We start from the raw sequence: 16,803 nt of genomic DNA on the forward strand, positions 1-16,803 counted from the left end.
TCGGTCGTGTGGCGGAACTGGCTAACTCTGGAACTGGCTAACCGTCTCAGTCAGGAATTGGCTAACTCCGGAACCCGCTAACTCGATTTTGTCTCGCGGCGGAATTCGCTAACTCTGGAAGTCGCTAACCCGGCCGCGCCCACTGCTCGGAGCGGTGCCAACCTTGTACGACAAAATAATCGTACACTGCCGTATTTCAAAATGTCAGTGTCTATAAAGATACAGTAAATGTTATTGTTTTTTGTTATCAATTCCACTTTTAACAGATAACTAGCCCAAAGTAATTAAAAGACAATTAAAAAACTGTACAATGGCCAGTTAAATGTTTATGATTTCGATCTTAAATATAAATGCCATCAGTATAAAAGAAAATAATAGAATATGAAAAATATTCAAAATTTAGTTTAATTGGTAATAAATAATTAAACCTCTACGAAATTAAGCTAAAATACACGCAAGTTCTTAAACACGGAAAACAGATTTAATTGTAATGTTGTAATAAACCAAAACCATTAATTAATACATCCCAGTCATCAACCATCGTAACTTTCATAATTAATTCATAGATTTTAAATTTAATGTTCGTCTTTGAACCGTCCAACTTACGTGTACACATATGATGACATAGACTAAGTTATTATCTAGGCCTAATAGTTTGAACCAAAGCATTGTAGGCCTACTAGTAAATAGTTGCCTAATTCTAAAATGTGTTGAATTTTTTAGCAATAATGTTACATGTTTTAAAACAGTTTTTAGATTGTACACCTAAGCACCACTAGTAAAAAATAGGAGAAGATATAATATTCATATAATAAAACGTGACAGGGTTATTTTAATTCACGATTTTTAATAAACTAATTGACGGATTTTCCTGATTTGAGTGTTGGGTTTCCTTTATATTGCTTTCACAAACGATATAAACTATAGCAAGCCATTGCTCGGTTCACTGTTCCCCAGTACTGAGCTACACAATAGACAATAGCTTTGTTTTTGGATAAGATAGAACCAGCCTGAAAAAAAAACTCCAGACTTTTAAAAAGTAAGCCTACTGAAAGACGTAAAATTAATATTAATTCAACAAAATTAAGAGGATGACCCGGGTTCTACACTAATAGCCTACGATAAAAGAAATTTACAAGTTGTATTTATGCATAGACCAACTTTTAATGCAATCCATGAATACATTAGGCCTACCACTTTATAATGTATTGATAAATATTTATTTAAATTCAATAGCTCTATTTAAAAATACGTAACCACTACAATGTAATTCTGTAATGACGTTTAACGTGTAAATTTTATTATGATTTAAGGTTACTACAAGCCCAGTATATAAAATACGAACTCAAAAATTTTATTTGCAGAAGTTCACAAAATGGTATTTATTCGAATAAAAGAAACAAATGGCGGACTACGAAAATAGATATTTCATAACATGTAATAGATCCAAATTAAATGTGCATTTTTATCTTTTTCATACCAATAAGCTACTATTTAAGTAAGAAACCCACATATAAAACATACTCCCTTATATTAGTACATTTCTAATCCTTATGGATCATCTGAAGACAGTTGTATTGTTCCATTGAGTAGTTCTGTCCGGTGCACTGTCTTTAGAGGTCGTGTTTTGTTTACAATTGTTTCTTGTTTTCAGTAATTTAAAACCTCGTTTAACCAAATAAAACGTTCTAATCACAACTAATAACACGTCCCCTAGTTATATAACCAAACAGTAAGGAACAAATCATGAAGTTAACTATAAAATGATAGAAACACAATTTTGTCGACACTAGCGATCAGTGTCACCGGACATGAACTAGACACGAAAAACGAGCTTCAAAGTTTACAAAGGGATGTAAAGTTTACTTGTGTTGGTTAGTCTATGGTAAGACTATAATGCATTTTCCACCCTAATAACCATAAGAATAATGTTAAACATACTTCCAAATATATTTATTTTATCGACTACGTTGTTCTTACTCCTAATTAATCGTAGGATACGACATTATGGTACCGATACGATATAGGTAGTACACTTTCGGCAACACTGGCCAAAAATATTCGTGCTTGGCTCCCATTGGACGGCCCGCGAGGCTTCTGATTGGGAGTTAGCGAGTTCCGCCGAGGGACCGAGTTAGCGACTTCCGTACGAGGACGGAATTCGCTAACCCGGCTTTAGAGCGGGTTAGCGGGTTCCGGAGTTAGCCAATTCCGAAACCGAACAAGTTAGCGAGTTCCTCTCATCGACCAAATTTGAAGATAGGGCATTTAACATGGGGTTAGCGAGTTCCAGAGTTAGCCAATTCCGCGGACCCGGTTTTTCTCACCTACATCATCCGTAGTAAAACAAGTTTCATTCTACTCATGGGCAAAACACTGATGTCAGTTTGTGCGTTAGAGGCGTGTGGTAAGCTGGAACCAAAAGTTAACAGAAATCACTGGATCCACGACTTCATACCAGATAAAAGTGTTTCAAACTTTTTACGAGCACTTGCAAAACCATAGTTTAGAGTTTTTTTGTATTATCGTATGACAATTGACGGTGACGTCTGGTGTCTCTTATAAGACTGTGGGTGTCAACCCGTTCAACACGGTTTAACTTCTCACGGCCCAGCCACGATGTGATGCGGGTAAATCGTCCAGGTGGCTAGCCCATGTGTTGTATGTAACCACCTATTTGATTCAATGTGTTGTTGGAACATACGGCTCAACCAGACGGCAAAATCCCTTTATGCGAACCTAGCCTTAGGCAAAACAAGGTGTCTCATTTCTATGCTCGCAAAAAAAACCTACAATAATTTAGCCACCATCTGTGTTTTAGAGGAATAGGCAATGGTGAAGGAATCTGTAAATTGTTGTAGAAAGTCGGGATACATGTTTGGTTGAAAGTTATCAATTTTGTTTTGCTGTACTTAGTTTTTTGCACTCTTCTGATTTTGAGAAATAACTACATTTTTATCATTTCATTCACAATCATTTCCATTTTTTGTTGATTTCTCCTGACTTTTAAGTTTGAAATTGTGTTTTTATGACAATAGTTAGGCACTTGCAAACCATGTGAATTTATGGACCATTGATCTTATGACTTAATCCTGATACAACAATGTTTCTAACCTAAACCCTTACATAGTTATTTAAATAAATTCTGTTTAAAAAAACTCAATCTAAATGTATTTATTAGGATTAAGGACCTGTCTTCCTGCAGACTTAGTGACAACCAACTGAGATTACCTATCATGCAACTCTTCATTCATTATTGCTTGTTATCTTAATTTTCTCTGCAACGATTAATTTGGAATGAAAATTTGTTCAGCTCGGTATGACTGATTTAGGGCTGTTTTTACTTTATTTAGTTCTTATTTAGGAACAAACAAATTCATTTTTCCTTTAAATATCTTTTGTGACAGTTATGTCCCCATCTTAAATAATTGAATTGAATTGAATTGAATATGTAGTCGTTGATGGTAGCACATAGTGTGCTGTCCGTCGTAATTTTGTTATTACCTGTTGAACTATTTCAACTAAAAACCCCATTTGTGTAAAACCGTTTAATTAACCAATTTGCTAAGTAGGAAAGCTGCGATGGGATTACTTGTGATTCCTCACAACCAATGTGTATATATTTCAGTGTTACTAACCGATCTACTCACTTATTTGTTTGTCTAATGTCTAAAGCACAAACATATCATGCATTCACTGCTGCAGTCTATCTGGTGTGTTGTGTACTGTGCACATCTTAAACTCTTGTAGTAATAAATTTACTGATGTCAGAAGGAACCAATAGAAACCTAATAGTTTCAGAAAGCTTCTAGTTAAAATACTTCAAAAAATAAAGTTTATGTAAAAGGTTCAAATAAATATAAGCCTATAAATTTCTTTTATTATGCAATTTTTAGATTAAGTTTTCATAACTAACGATAATTTACAAGTATTCTTGACTCAGTCTAAATATTGTTGCCTGAATAATAGTAATTTTAAAATATATACCTATTTGAAAAACCGCTTAAACGGGTTTGCCAACATAGCTTATCCCTCGTTTACGTTTTCAGGCAATCGCAGACCTGTTGGATTTAGAGTTTGAATTGAACAATATTCAGCAAGGGTTAAATCAGATGGAGCGAATAACACCCTCTGATCCTTTCGGAGACTCGTTCGCTCCCTCCGTGACCAAGCTGGCTCCCCCTCCCACCAAACCTACTCCTTCGCCTAAAGAGCGATCTTGGCTAGACCGCGAACCCTCCCCCCCACCCCCCGCTCAAGAACAGCACTGGTTCGACCGAGAGACCGAAGCATTGTTTGATGACGGTGAAATACCGACCTCTCCCTTAACTGCTCCCCCCGTCCCCGCTCCGACTAATAAGGTTAGTTTTTCAAGTCAAAAGTTTATTTTTACGTTTTTTATTTGGTTAGTTCGAAACAAATTGAAACTATTTCATTTTCGCACTGCCATCATGCTTTCTCATTTTATGTGCACTGCAACTTATGGTTTTTCGTGCTTGCTTGTGTTTTTGTTCAGTTTCGCATTTAGTGTGTGGCTTTTTTTGTTGAGTTGTGTATTGTTACATTCAGTGGTGGCGATTGACTGTTAGAAGTCTGAGTGAATTCACATGGTAGGAATGCGGTTGTGTTATGCTTAAACATTATACTAATTTATCAAGATATTCTCCTAAAAATACAACTTTATTTGCTCCCCCACAATCGTCACCACTGATTTCATACGTGGTTTTTGTTTTGTATAGCCTACATTTGGTTTAAGTACTTAATTTTGTTTTTATGATCAATTATGTAAAATGGGAGCATGTTTTGTTTTTCCATTTGTAAAGTTTTTTTAGCTTTGAATTTTGTTTGCCGAGTAAAATTTCAAATTAAACATAGTTAAAATATATTTTTGTCTTCCAAATAACCTATTTTGTAAATATATTGGTGAAATGATTCAAAAAGTCAAAGCACACTTAAATGAGTAATCATTTGTTGTTGACTATTTTTTTAATCTTCCTGCTTTAGTGATTAGTTCTGGCCAGTTAATTTATTTTTAAAATGTTTTTCAATCCAAAGTAAGAACTATGTGTTCATGCAACATTATCAAAACTAATTGCTGTATAATTTGTTTGTGTTTCAGGTTGCGGAAAAGGAAGAAGAAGCAACTCAATGCAAAGAATCCATTCAAAGCAGCTTACTCAAGGATCAGTTTGATGTTTTCACGGATCTGGATCCCTTGGGCACAGGTAAAATAAAACCATACATCGACAAGAAGGACTTCTTTCAAGAATTGAAAAATCCACCAAAAAAGGTACTTAAAGATCTTGTACCCGAGATCGGCAAGGAAGGTACTCCGCCTCTTTTTCAAGTTAGTTTTGATAGCAGCTCTGAACCGACGGAGGTCAAAGCTAAAGATTCATTTCCTCTGGCATCCAATGCCACTGACCCATTTGGTGATGATCCCTTTGATAAAACTGATCCTTTTGTTGACAGTGACTTTTCTAACTCTGCCGGATTTTCAGTGACTCCTAATTTGAATGCAGATCCATTCGACACAGGGTTCGCAGATTTCAGTAATTTTTCAGAACAGTCAGATTTTAGTGCCGCTAGTTCTTTTGATACGCCCAATAGAAAGTCACCTCAACTTTCTGAGGGAAGCCCTTCTGTGCACGGCCCTCTGAGAGTGTCCCTTCCACCAGAGAAACTTAGCGACTCGCTAGACTTGGGCTCGCCCAAACAGTCACCGAGTCCTCCTTCTTCAAGAAACAAAGGCAGATATGCTAGACTTCATAAGCAAACAACGTTATCTGGCTTGGTCAAACTACCAAGTCCCAAACAGAAAGCTCGGTCTCGGATCACTAAGCAGACTACGTTAGATTCTACGTTTGACAGAAGTTCACCGGTGATGGAGGGTGTTACATTGAGAAACAAAGGTAGAGGAACACCCTCTCCTCCCACTGTGTCATTGTTTGGAGAGTTAGCTCCGGAGCCCCCGCCTCGGCCTGCAGTGACAAGTACTCTTATCAAGCCCCCGCCATTGCCTCCGAAACGTCAGTTGCAAGGTGCTGTTCTTAAACCTCCACCTAGACCTCCTCACACTGATGAACACCCGCACTATGATTACATCGAGAACTGCGAAACCTCGGGTGAAATTTTCTCAGATTCAAAAAGTCCTCCTATTCCGGTACCAGCCCGCCGACCACGCTTTGGAGGAGATGAATCTTCAGCACCTAACAGACCTTCAAAGACAAGTCTGTCATCTCACAACGAACCAGAATATTATCTGACTCCCTTTCCTCTGCTTCCCCCTCCTCAAAAGAAAAACTTATCCCCTAAAAATTCTACTTCGAGAGATTCATCTGTGTCTCCTAGACCATTACCTAAAAATGCAGTTAATTCTTTGGACATAACATTGAGTCAGTTGAGTAAGACAGGGTTTAGTGACTTAGCTGCGACTCTAAATATGTCACCCACTAGTCTGTCTAAAATGACGTTACAAGAACTAACTAAATGTTTGCAAAACTTATCTGACGCGCAGAAACAAAACCCTTCTGCGGAGGAGTTTATTGAAGACAATGGTAAAATTAGAAAAAATGTATTGAAGAGTGAACAGTATTCGGCGCTTCGGGAATCTCTTGATGAGGACACACCCCCCTTTAAAGCTGAATTTGATTCACATTTCAGCGTGTTTTCAGAAAAGAAAAAAGAGGAGGAATCGTTATTTGATAAGTATGCTGTTTTCAGGGAACTACTGGAACAAGAAAAGACACTGTTTGACAGCCCACCTGTTTCCTCAACAGCTAAGGATCCTCCACATACTCTTCTGCAAGAAAAAGAGGATGAAATTATACCTGAAATCAAACATGAACTTGAAACTAAAAGTAATGTATCAATTAAAGAAGTCCAAATAGCTGAACCTTTTACGAAACCCTCAGAAGACAGGTATGCTGCTCTAAGAGATATTATTTTAGATGACTTTGACATTTCAAGAGAAAATGATTTAGATGAATTAGAAGATAAGGAGAGCGATAAAGAAGATAGTATTAATGATGTTACAAGGTGTGAAGATGAGTTGGATACTCTAACATTATCAAGACCTCATAGTGAAAGTACCGATTCACCAACAGCAACAATAAAAGAAACCCAATCAATAATGGAATCAACGATACTTGAGGAGGATGCAAGTGCTTTAGATGATGATGACGGGCCAGACACAACTGGAGAGATTGGTAACATGTTGCCAACAGTTGCAGAGTCCAACGAAAGTATCGCAGGATCTGACTCACCTGTGCAGAAAGTCCCTAAAGAACCTAGTGTAAGTTCCTTGCAGTCATTGAAGGGTGATAGTTTTGTATGTAATAGCGTCAAGGATAAAGAGATTGACTATAATAGCTTAGGTGATGGTTGGGCCAAATTTGACAATGGCCCTGCAGAAGAAAAACCAAACAGCGTACATAGTGAAGGAAACGTCTCCCCTTGGTCAGTCGAGGGTAAAGAAGTCCCAAGAGATAGAACTTCCCCTGCTTGGAGTACTCAGCCAGAGAAAAAGTCTCGTAAAGGAAGACGTCACAAAGCTCCACCTAGCGAATGGCAAGACGATGAATCTGAAGAGGGATGGGAGACCCGTAGAAGTAGAAATCCTTCATGGGGCGAACCTCCTTGGAGAGAAAATGGATGGAGTGATGGTGACTCCATGTATGATGACACTCCTCCTTACGATTTCAAGCATCATCCTCAATATCATTCACAACGAAGAGGTAGACGACGTAAAGTTTCACCTTGGAGGAAATCATCAAGAGATCCTTCACCTTGGGAAGATGACGATAGGGACTTGAGTGAAGACCAGTGGGAGGGCAAACGATGGGATGAAAACTCATGGCAGGCAAGACCAAAGCATAGAGGCTCTTCATGGGATGAAGAAAGAAGAAGAGAAGACCCTAGAAGAGATGACTCTAGAAGGGAAGACTCAAGGAGAGAAGATTCGAGAAGGGAAGATTCAAGAAGAGAGGATTCTAGAAGAGAAGATTCGAGGAGAGAAGATCCAAGGAGAGAAGATTCAAGAAGAGAAGATCCGAGGAGAGACGATATTAGAAGAGAGGATTCTAGAAGAGATGATTCTAGAAAGAGAAGACCATCCCCCTGGAGTACTGAAGGAGAAAGGAGAAGTAGTAGAGAATCGTTAACTTGGGAAGACGATGAAAGGTACTCTCGAAGGAATTATCGAGATAGAAGAAGAAGGAGGTACGAAGAGTCAGGATATCCAAGGAGGGATTGGCGTGAACGAGATCCAGGAAGGAGAAACTATCCTTATTATAGAGATCGATCTCAGTCACCATGGGAAGATGAATTTAGTGAACAAGGTGATGAAGATTCACCACGTTGTCAAACTCGGAAGCAAGTGTGGCCCAGATCAACAGCGAGGAACAGTGAGGAAGAGCAATACGACAGAAGATACGTCAGACCTTCTAGTCGAGAGGAACAACACATCGCTGAATCAGACACCCATTGGGCGAGGAAGTCACAGACTCTTCAGAATCGTTCAAAAGTCAATAGAAATAAAAAAAGAAGTCAGAATTCTCCTTTTGAAGACGATTTCTCATCACCGAACTTTGTATTTTCCAGTGATAGGAGTCCAGGAGCTGGCTCTGATTTTTCAGATCATGGAAGTAAATCCGTCCAGCAAAAGCCAACACACTCGTCACCAGATGATGTGGGTAAAAGAAAAGAACTGTTTTCTGACAGTGCTGAGTTTAGTCCTTCTGATGGTAGAGTGCCTACCCCTAGGAGTCGTCAGTCACCGTTTGAAGATGACTTTACTCCTCAAGACGCAAGGCGAACAGGTAATAGGAATAACTCAAGCGAATTAAGCGACAAAAGAGTGCTTTCAGAAGACCATAGATCTAATGATGATGTATTTTTAGCGAGTAGTTCTAGTAACGATGTTGTTAATAGGCCACGAACAAAGCTTGAAAAGAACGTTTTAGATCTTTCAGCTTCAAAAAGGAAAACAAAAAGTACAATTAACGATCAAAATGTAGGCAAACTCAAGACTGAATCGGAACTCTTAAGTGATGAATTGGCCAGTAAACGTTCAAATGACAGAAAGCAGGCTCTTGAATCCAAAAGAGTCTCCAATCAACATAAAAATGAATCATCTTTAAAGTCGGATTCGGTCAACATCTTTGCTAGAAGTGGTGATCCTTTTGATGATGATTTTTTCAGTACAGAATCCTCCAGTGGGACACTGAAAAAGAGCAAAGATGACAAACACAAAAAAAGCGATCCATTCAAATGGACCGAGGCGTTTAGTGCATTTAATTTTGACGAGGAAGCCAAATGATACAATGCAAATCGGTATCACGAAACTGTTCCTATATCTGTGGGAATGGGGTCATTCTATGTGACCACCACCCTAAAAGAGTCCCATATAGAATCAAGCTGGTCTTAGTCAAATCTTGTTAGGGTTATTGTTTATTGATGGAAAGCTTTTATAAATATTTTATTTAGATTTACTAGTATTCTTGTATTATTTTTAAGCCAACTGACAATTAATGCAGGCATCTTAGAAGTAATCTAAATCTGAGCTTTGTGATCTGAAAATTACTAAACGTATTTATAAGTCATTGTAGATTACTCTCTAATTAACACCATGTTAATTTAAGAATTTGATATTATTAGTTTTATTTACTGTTATTTTTAGAATTTGTTAGCCTTTATGTAGATTGTTTTAATCATATTTATGTTTTGTATGTTCTTTGTACGCTTAATAATTTTCTTAGAGTTTTATTTGCATGATCCTAAATATTTTAATTTTATAGTCTATGTAGAGTTTTTTTTTGTTTTTAAATCAATTTCTAAGAGAAGATAAAAATATTTAATAGCTGAATGTCAAAAAATGTGTTTAAGTATAAAAAGGTAATTTTTTTAATTTGACTGTATTGCAGTAAATCCATCAAATTAAAATCTCAATCTCCTATTAAGCATTAGTAGTTATGATTGCAAATGTTTACTTACATTGCTTTAAAACACATGTAATCAATGAGAGATGAGGTTTTTTCGTTATAGTAAGTATTTTAACAATTGTTTTTTTTTCTATGATTTTAAGGTTTGGAATACACCAAGACCAAAATATAGTATGACCACAGACCATTCATTACTTTTAGTAAAGTATCTCTTGGGTAATATTGAATGTTTAATTGTTTTAAATATTTTTTTATTATTCAGATAAAACAATTAGGTTGTCTACAAAATGAAGTCAACATTATATATACTCTAAAATTTTATTGAGTTTCTGACTATAGTTCGGCCGCTTAGAAAGCGACCTGCGCGCTAATGCTAAACCAATGCTAGAGGAGGTCGTTTTCTAAGCGGCCGAACTATAGTTTATCATCTCTATGAATTCCCTTATAAATTTTTTAACATTTTAATTCTTTTTACTATTGATTAGTTGTTGACGTAGATAATTGTTGGAAGCATGCTCTCTAAACTCTTAGAAATGTAACCAGCTGTTATTCTTTAAGTTTACACAGAATAAAGAGCTAACCCAGAACCCTCACTGAGCAAGTAAAACCGTTGCATTTGAGTCTGCTAGCTTCTTTACCAGAATCTAGAAGCACTGCTGTCGCTAAAAGGATAGGCTGGATGTGGGGACAAGAGAAAACTGACAACACTACAATGTTATCAGCTGATTTCTAAAACGATTAAAATGTTAACTTACAAATCACAGCGACAGCAGCGCACCTAGATTCTGGTGTAGCTACTAGCCGATTCATACGTGACGTCTTTACTTGCTTAGTGATGGTTCTGGGTTGGATCTTTATGTGGTTTTAATTGGTAATGTATTGTGTGTTCAAAGTTACCTCTTTTTATGGGTATGTAAAAATATTTTATGATCAGCGACCATCACAACTAATTTAGAGAAATACTTACTGAAAATATTTGTAATCGACCACAAGTTGAAAATGTGTATAAAGGCTCTATTACACAGGGCAGGTTTACAAGCTTCTTTCCTGCGTTTTTTTATGCAGATTGTTGGCTTTTTTATACTAGTATTTGAGTACACTAACTCACCGCACAGCTTCTCTTGGATAAAGCAGACTAGATGGTAAAACTATCAAAGTGTTGCTTTAAGCTATGGTCCACAGACTGCGGAAATTCTGCCGTGTGTTGTGAAATTTTTCGTTGCGGAAATTACGACTCGTAAAATCCGAAGGGGTGGTTTCTCTGACTGCGGAAATAAGGTTGCAAAAATTCAGTTCTGTCCAAACTAGCGACGAGTATGGATAGGAAGAGGAGAGCCCTCTTGGCTTTGATGCTGTATGTATATTGATAATATGTTTATTGATGATGATGTCGATCTTTTATCTTTATTGGTGTCAAGTCATAGTGATCAGAGTGATATATTTAAGAATCGGGACAGTGAAGAATCTTACAACATACTCGTTCATAAACATTTAGTAGACAACAAAACAAAGTTAAAGCGGTACTTCTGTTTGTCAAATAATTGATGGCTCCTCTCCGCTGGCGGATTCCGCACTGCACTGCTCTCAGACCAGTATGATTTGTCAGCCATGCGGAACCGAAAATTTCGGATGCATAAACGCACGTCAGTGGAACCGCACACAGGGGAACTCCATTAAACCAGTGTCGTTGTAATTCCGCAGTGGAAAATTTGGCATCGCACGGCAGAGATTCCGCAGTCTGTGGAACCATAGCTTTACAAGGGACAAGAATGATTAGTGTTGATGATTTCGGAGGAATAAGTTAATAACAGGAGTTGTATATCATACTTGCCGACAAGCCTGCTTTCACTCGCTGTCTAGTAGCTTGTAAACTTGTCTTAAGCTTGTTTTCGAGACTTTAGTCTCAAACTGAAAATGTATAGGATTTAAATGATAAAGTGTAACCAATATAATTAAAACTAACATTTATCGCTATTATATGACATTAATTCAAAATTTTCATCGTGAAGGTTTTTTTTATTCACAGATTATAAAGAGAGAAAAAACAATTTCAATCACCACTCACGCAAATAGTATAAACTTTAAAAGTTGTACTTATCAAACTCAATCAACTACTTGTATATAATATTTTTTCATACTTGCCTGAAGTGGGTAAATACACTTTATAAGCTCAAGACATAACATTTTTTTCGTTTGAAAAATTTGTTTAGCTGAATTTTCTTTCACTTAGCAATTGAAATATTTCAATTTGTTTTTAAATACACAAAATCAAATTTAGTATAAAAACATTAAAGATTTTTTTTTTTAGTCCTATTGGTCTAGACTAAACATTTAGTTATTCATGTTTTTATCACTGTTTTTATTTATTTCTTCAAAAAGAACGAAACTAGAGTGCCTGGAAAGCCTAGTGTCAGTAGTAAAATCTTTCCTCTTTGTATTTTACATACTCATGTCACATTACACACTTTAGCATAAAGCTAAGATAACACATATGTGATTGTTTCATAGGTGAGTTGAATTTCTTTACAAAACCTTGGCATTTTATGAAACAATACAAAAAAGATTACCTGTTTCGACAGTTTTAGTAGATATATTTTCAGCTTTTCACATAACAAGTCAACCCAAAGAGTTGCTATTGCATTTCACATTTCTTTCTTGTAGCAAAAATGTATAATTAATCATTAAAACTGGTTCCTACATTTATTTTCAAAATACATTTTCTGGGTGTAAACATTTTAAGTCGTTTGTATTTGATTGGTCCATACTCAGTCTGAACACGATACTTGATCCAATATCAAACTCGATGTTTTCCAAACAGCTACTACAAGCAATGTTGGATGTTCAATGTTGGAATTTCACGTTAGTCTGTATAAATTGTACAAACTTTCTCTAATAATAATAGCATATCATCAGTGTATCAACATTGTTGACCCCTTTATTGATTCCTCTCGCAGTTAGTTTATGTTTGATAGATGTTTAAGATTGTTTGAAACAATTTTCCCTTTTTGTAACGACCTGTAAGAATCTTTGTGCTGTGATATCAGTGGTTGGTCTCGCTTATTTAGGTTTAATTTTTTACGCTTGTTTGAAATAGTTTCTTACAATTTCTGCTAAACTTTTGGGATTTTGAATAAAATTTTATGAGTTTTACCGATCAAAGTATGTTTTTTTAATTTCATTTAAATTAATTTTGCAAATTTTTGTGTAAACGTCAAGAACTTTAAAAAAAATTCAGTTCCAATTCACATGAATTTTGACAAAAAAATTACAAAATAAAAACTTGATAGTATTGGATAGCAACGTGACAAATTGAACACAGTGCAAATGTTCTTTTTCAATTGCTGTAAGTAATTTTATATCCCTGTATGTAAACCAAACCCCAACTCCAATAAAACCTAATCCCAAACAATAATGTATTTAACAGTTGAAATAATAAGCATAATTTGTAAAAATTGAAAAATAGTCTTGTAAATTGTTAATCATTGTGCATTAATGTATTTTATATGATTATTTATATTTATGTTTTAATATAAATAATGTAAATATTGAAAATATTTGTTTTCTTTGATCCTGTTTATAATCAATGCTATATTTTGCTAGTCGAGTTAGCCAGTGGCATTTGTTCAGTTGTAAAGGTCCGTTGAAATCCACTTTAGAAAGTATAATTAATTAAATTTCAAATCTCATTGCAGGAATATTCTCTAAAAGACAATTTAAAAAATGAATACACTTGAATTTCATAATAGTATTTTATTGTACAACAATAATTATAACAGCTTTTTACATTACCAACAATATATTTTTCTGAATATACATTTATTTTGTCTAATAAATATTTCTATCTCTGTAGCAAAAGTGTGGCAGGAATTTTTCACAGTGGCTTATGAAACTAAGCCCTGATTTTCAGCTGAGTTTTTTTTAAATTGTGTAAAAATTTAATGCATTTTACTGTCATTTCAATAATGATTAAAAAGCATTTTAAGAACAGGTGGTCCTAAATATAAACAGTATGTTCGTTCTCACAAACAAAAATGGTACTATATTCCTTTATTGTACATGTTGTTAAGAATTGTTGTAAGTTCACATAGCGATTTTCCCCATGTGGTTGGATCTTCAACTAAACCTCATACACAGGATGTTAGTACCAAAATTCAGTACACACGTACTAGAGTAGACACTCATTTGGGGCTACCGTTTCCTGAACAGCGCTTTTGCAGAGTAACGTCAGCGGCCCGAACTACGGCATATCGGTAATGCAGTTTAGTTGTTTTTATTAATATTGTGTTGTAGGTTGTAAAATGTAGTTTTTGTTGATGAAATTTGTTTGTTTGGTCGTAGTTTTGTTGTATAATGAGTTTTATTACTAAATGATTTGAAGATGCTCAGAGGCCCACTGTATTACGGACCGACTACCGCGATCCAAGCGTCAGCGGTCCAAACTACGTGGCCAAAATCGGCAACAACTATTAGCATTATGTCCTCTCTTATACGTATTGGTACGAGTGAACAAAGCTTATAAATGGACCAAATGTTCTTTTAAACTTCAAACCATCCAAGAGTAATAACCAGTAGATAGTTGATAAACTATGCTACTACACAAGATAAAAGTTAAAATTAAATATTGCCATATAAAAACAAACAGGCGGAAAAGTCAATCTTAGCCTTAAAACTCAAGGAATAATTTTAAAGTATAAAAATACTATTGCCACAGAATAAAGGTTTACCCACTTGGAAAAGACAGGGTAAATCAAAATCTTGCTCTACAGGACTTAACAACAGAACACGCGCAGGATTGCCTGCATCAGTGTGAACGCAGTAAAATGAGTGGATGCTTTTCCCCTATCTGGTTGAATTACATTTCTTCTGTGTTTATTTTGTGTCGATTCCTATTTAATTTTTCTAAAATCTTGCAATTATAATTCTTTTCTAAAAAATCTGAGATTAAGTACTCTTGTGGATACCAACACAAAAATATAATTCAGTACCATTGATCACAACAATAAACAAAAGGTCTTAAACAAATAGACATAGAAAGTATTTGTACAAAACATTCAACAGCGAAGCATCAGTCGTTTATGCAACAGTATTTACAGGATCAACAGTAACAATGGTCATGACTAGTAAAGATTGTTGTCAAAGTAGATAGCCAACCCTCAGCTGGTGTTGAGTGCTAGGTCTGTACACGACTTGGCCTTGTCTGACCTGCAACAGGCAAAGAGTGAAAGAGGGAAATAAATAAAAATATGACATGTAAAGACATAAAATGTAGTTGTAAATCAGTGTGCAGTTATCCATTGTTTGCTTAAGTTGTCAGTCTTAAAAAATCAGTAGACACACAGAAAATATAGGTACAGTAGACTCCCTCTAATCCGCACTCCTCGGGACCGAGGCCAGTCCGGATAACGGATTTTCAGGTTAAACCGACGTCTCCAAAAACTCGTTAAAACGGACCATTTAAATGCATACTGTATACAGTATTTGACTTAAATTTAGGAGAGCATTGTATTTAGACACGTGATCACTGGTCTCAAATCCATCCCACGAGAACAGTCGTTCCAGTACTGCCCACTTCCTGCCGATCTAGTCCGGTAAAACCAATGTGCTGATTAAAATCGTTTCTGCCGAGTGTAGTCCGATTAATCCGATGACCGGTTAAAAGGTGTCCGGATAAGAGGGAGTCTACTGTATACATAGTTACAAGTGAAACTTGTTAAGAATTTACCATCTCAAGAATTCTCTTAACATTTTTTATGTGCCATTTCCATAGGCTGTCCTACAGACAGTTGAAAAAACTTTAAAGGGATTCATCCTATTGAATGAACAAAAGTGACCCTTATTTAGTTACTCTTGCTTCAGAGATGTGAACATTTAAACAAACCTCTCCTTGTCCTGCCACAGGCAAGTGGACCCATAACTTTATTCTTCTTTTAGCGAATTTCCCTATAGGGAAGTAGCTATTACCGTAGGTCTCATGGTAAGACCTAGGCCCGGGACCGATTTACTTTTTCATTTTGAAGACCCCAGAGGCCAAAAACACCATCCGTTCAAATTCATATATATATATATATATATATATATATATATATTGTATTTATATATTTATATCTATATATATAAAAGGCAAAGCCCTCACTGACACACTCACTCACTCACTCATCACTAATTCTCCCACTTCTCATTTACCTAGGAGGCTGAAATTTGGTACACTGATTCTTTAGGCATTAAATAGGAAAACTAAGTGGTTTTTATTCTGATCGGACTCTCGGGCTCCGCCCCAGTGGCTCTGGAGTTTCCCATGTTAACCTAATGAGTACTCATATTTAAATGGAATTAATGAATCATAACAGCTGTTTCAATTAAACAAGTTGGTTCTGTTCTATGATGTTCAATAGCATTAAAGTTACAAGGATTACCAACAGGGTGCAGCACTATTATTTCTTTTACAAACCTAAAGGTGAGTGAGCGTAGCGAACGAGCTCCAACCCAAAGGTGAGTGAGCGTAGCGAACGAACTTCAACCAGGACGTGATTGAGCCATGCGAACGAGATCATCTTGAAAATTAAACGTAACGGTACTTTCTTTCCATCGGTCTGTCTTAGGGGAAACCTATAACTTAGGCGATACGAAGTTCGACGGGTCAGCTAGTATATATATAAAAGGCAAAGCCCTCACTGACTCACTCACTCACTCATCACTAATTCTCCCACTTCCCATTTACCTAGGAGGCTGAAATTTGGTACACTGATTCTTTAGGTATTAAATAGGAAAACTAAGCTATTACTTTCTCCCCCTATACCATAGTATATGGAGAAAGTATTGTTTTCGTCAAAATTTTTGAGTTTGAGTTTTGAGTGGATATATT

The 16,803-nt window shown here is 36.1% G+C and overlaps 2 protein-coding genes across 5 annotated transcripts in view; one reads left to right on the forward strand and one right to left on the reverse strand.

Annotated features, from left to right (window-relative positions):
- The window catches only part of LOC128996358 (protein disabled), a 40,993-nt gene extending 31,088 nt beyond the window's left edge, over positions 1-9,905 (forward strand). For 2 of the 3 annotated variants that reach the window (XM_054421637.1, XM_054421638.1), the window contains 2 exons: positions 4,050-4,361; positions 5,120-9,905. In XM_054421637.1, coding sequence (XP_054277612.1) covers positions 4,050-4,361; positions 5,120-9,319 — 4,512 coding nt within the window. In that variant the 3' untranslated portion in view covers positions 9,320-9,905. The remainder of the gene's footprint in view (positions 1-4,049; positions 4,362-5,119) is intronic. The other variant, XM_054421639.1, reaches the window with a different exon arrangement.
- Positions 9,906-15,039: 5,134 nt separating this feature from the next.
- LOC128996717 (ligand of Numb protein X 2-like) overlaps positions 15,040-16,803 on the reverse strand; it is an 87,756-nt gene continuing 85,992 nt past the window's right edge. For both annotated transcript variants that reach the window (XM_054422162.1, XM_054422163.1), the window contains exon 11: positions 15,040-15,143. In XM_054422162.1, coding sequence (XP_054278137.1) covers positions 15,095-15,143 — 49 coding nt within the window. In that variant the 3' untranslated portion in view covers positions 15,040-15,094. The remainder of the gene's footprint in view (positions 15,144-16,803) is intronic.

This window comes from Macrosteles quadrilineatus, unplaced genomic scaffold (assembly GCF_028750875.1).
Source record: "Macrosteles quadrilineatus isolate MER2022 unplaced genomic scaffold, UCM_ALF_1.0 Scaffold_6__1_contigs__length_79288215, whole genome shotgun sequence".
Taxonomy (NCBI): Eukaryota; Metazoa; Arthropoda; class Insecta; order Hemiptera; family Cicadellidae; genus Macrosteles; species Macrosteles quadrilineatus.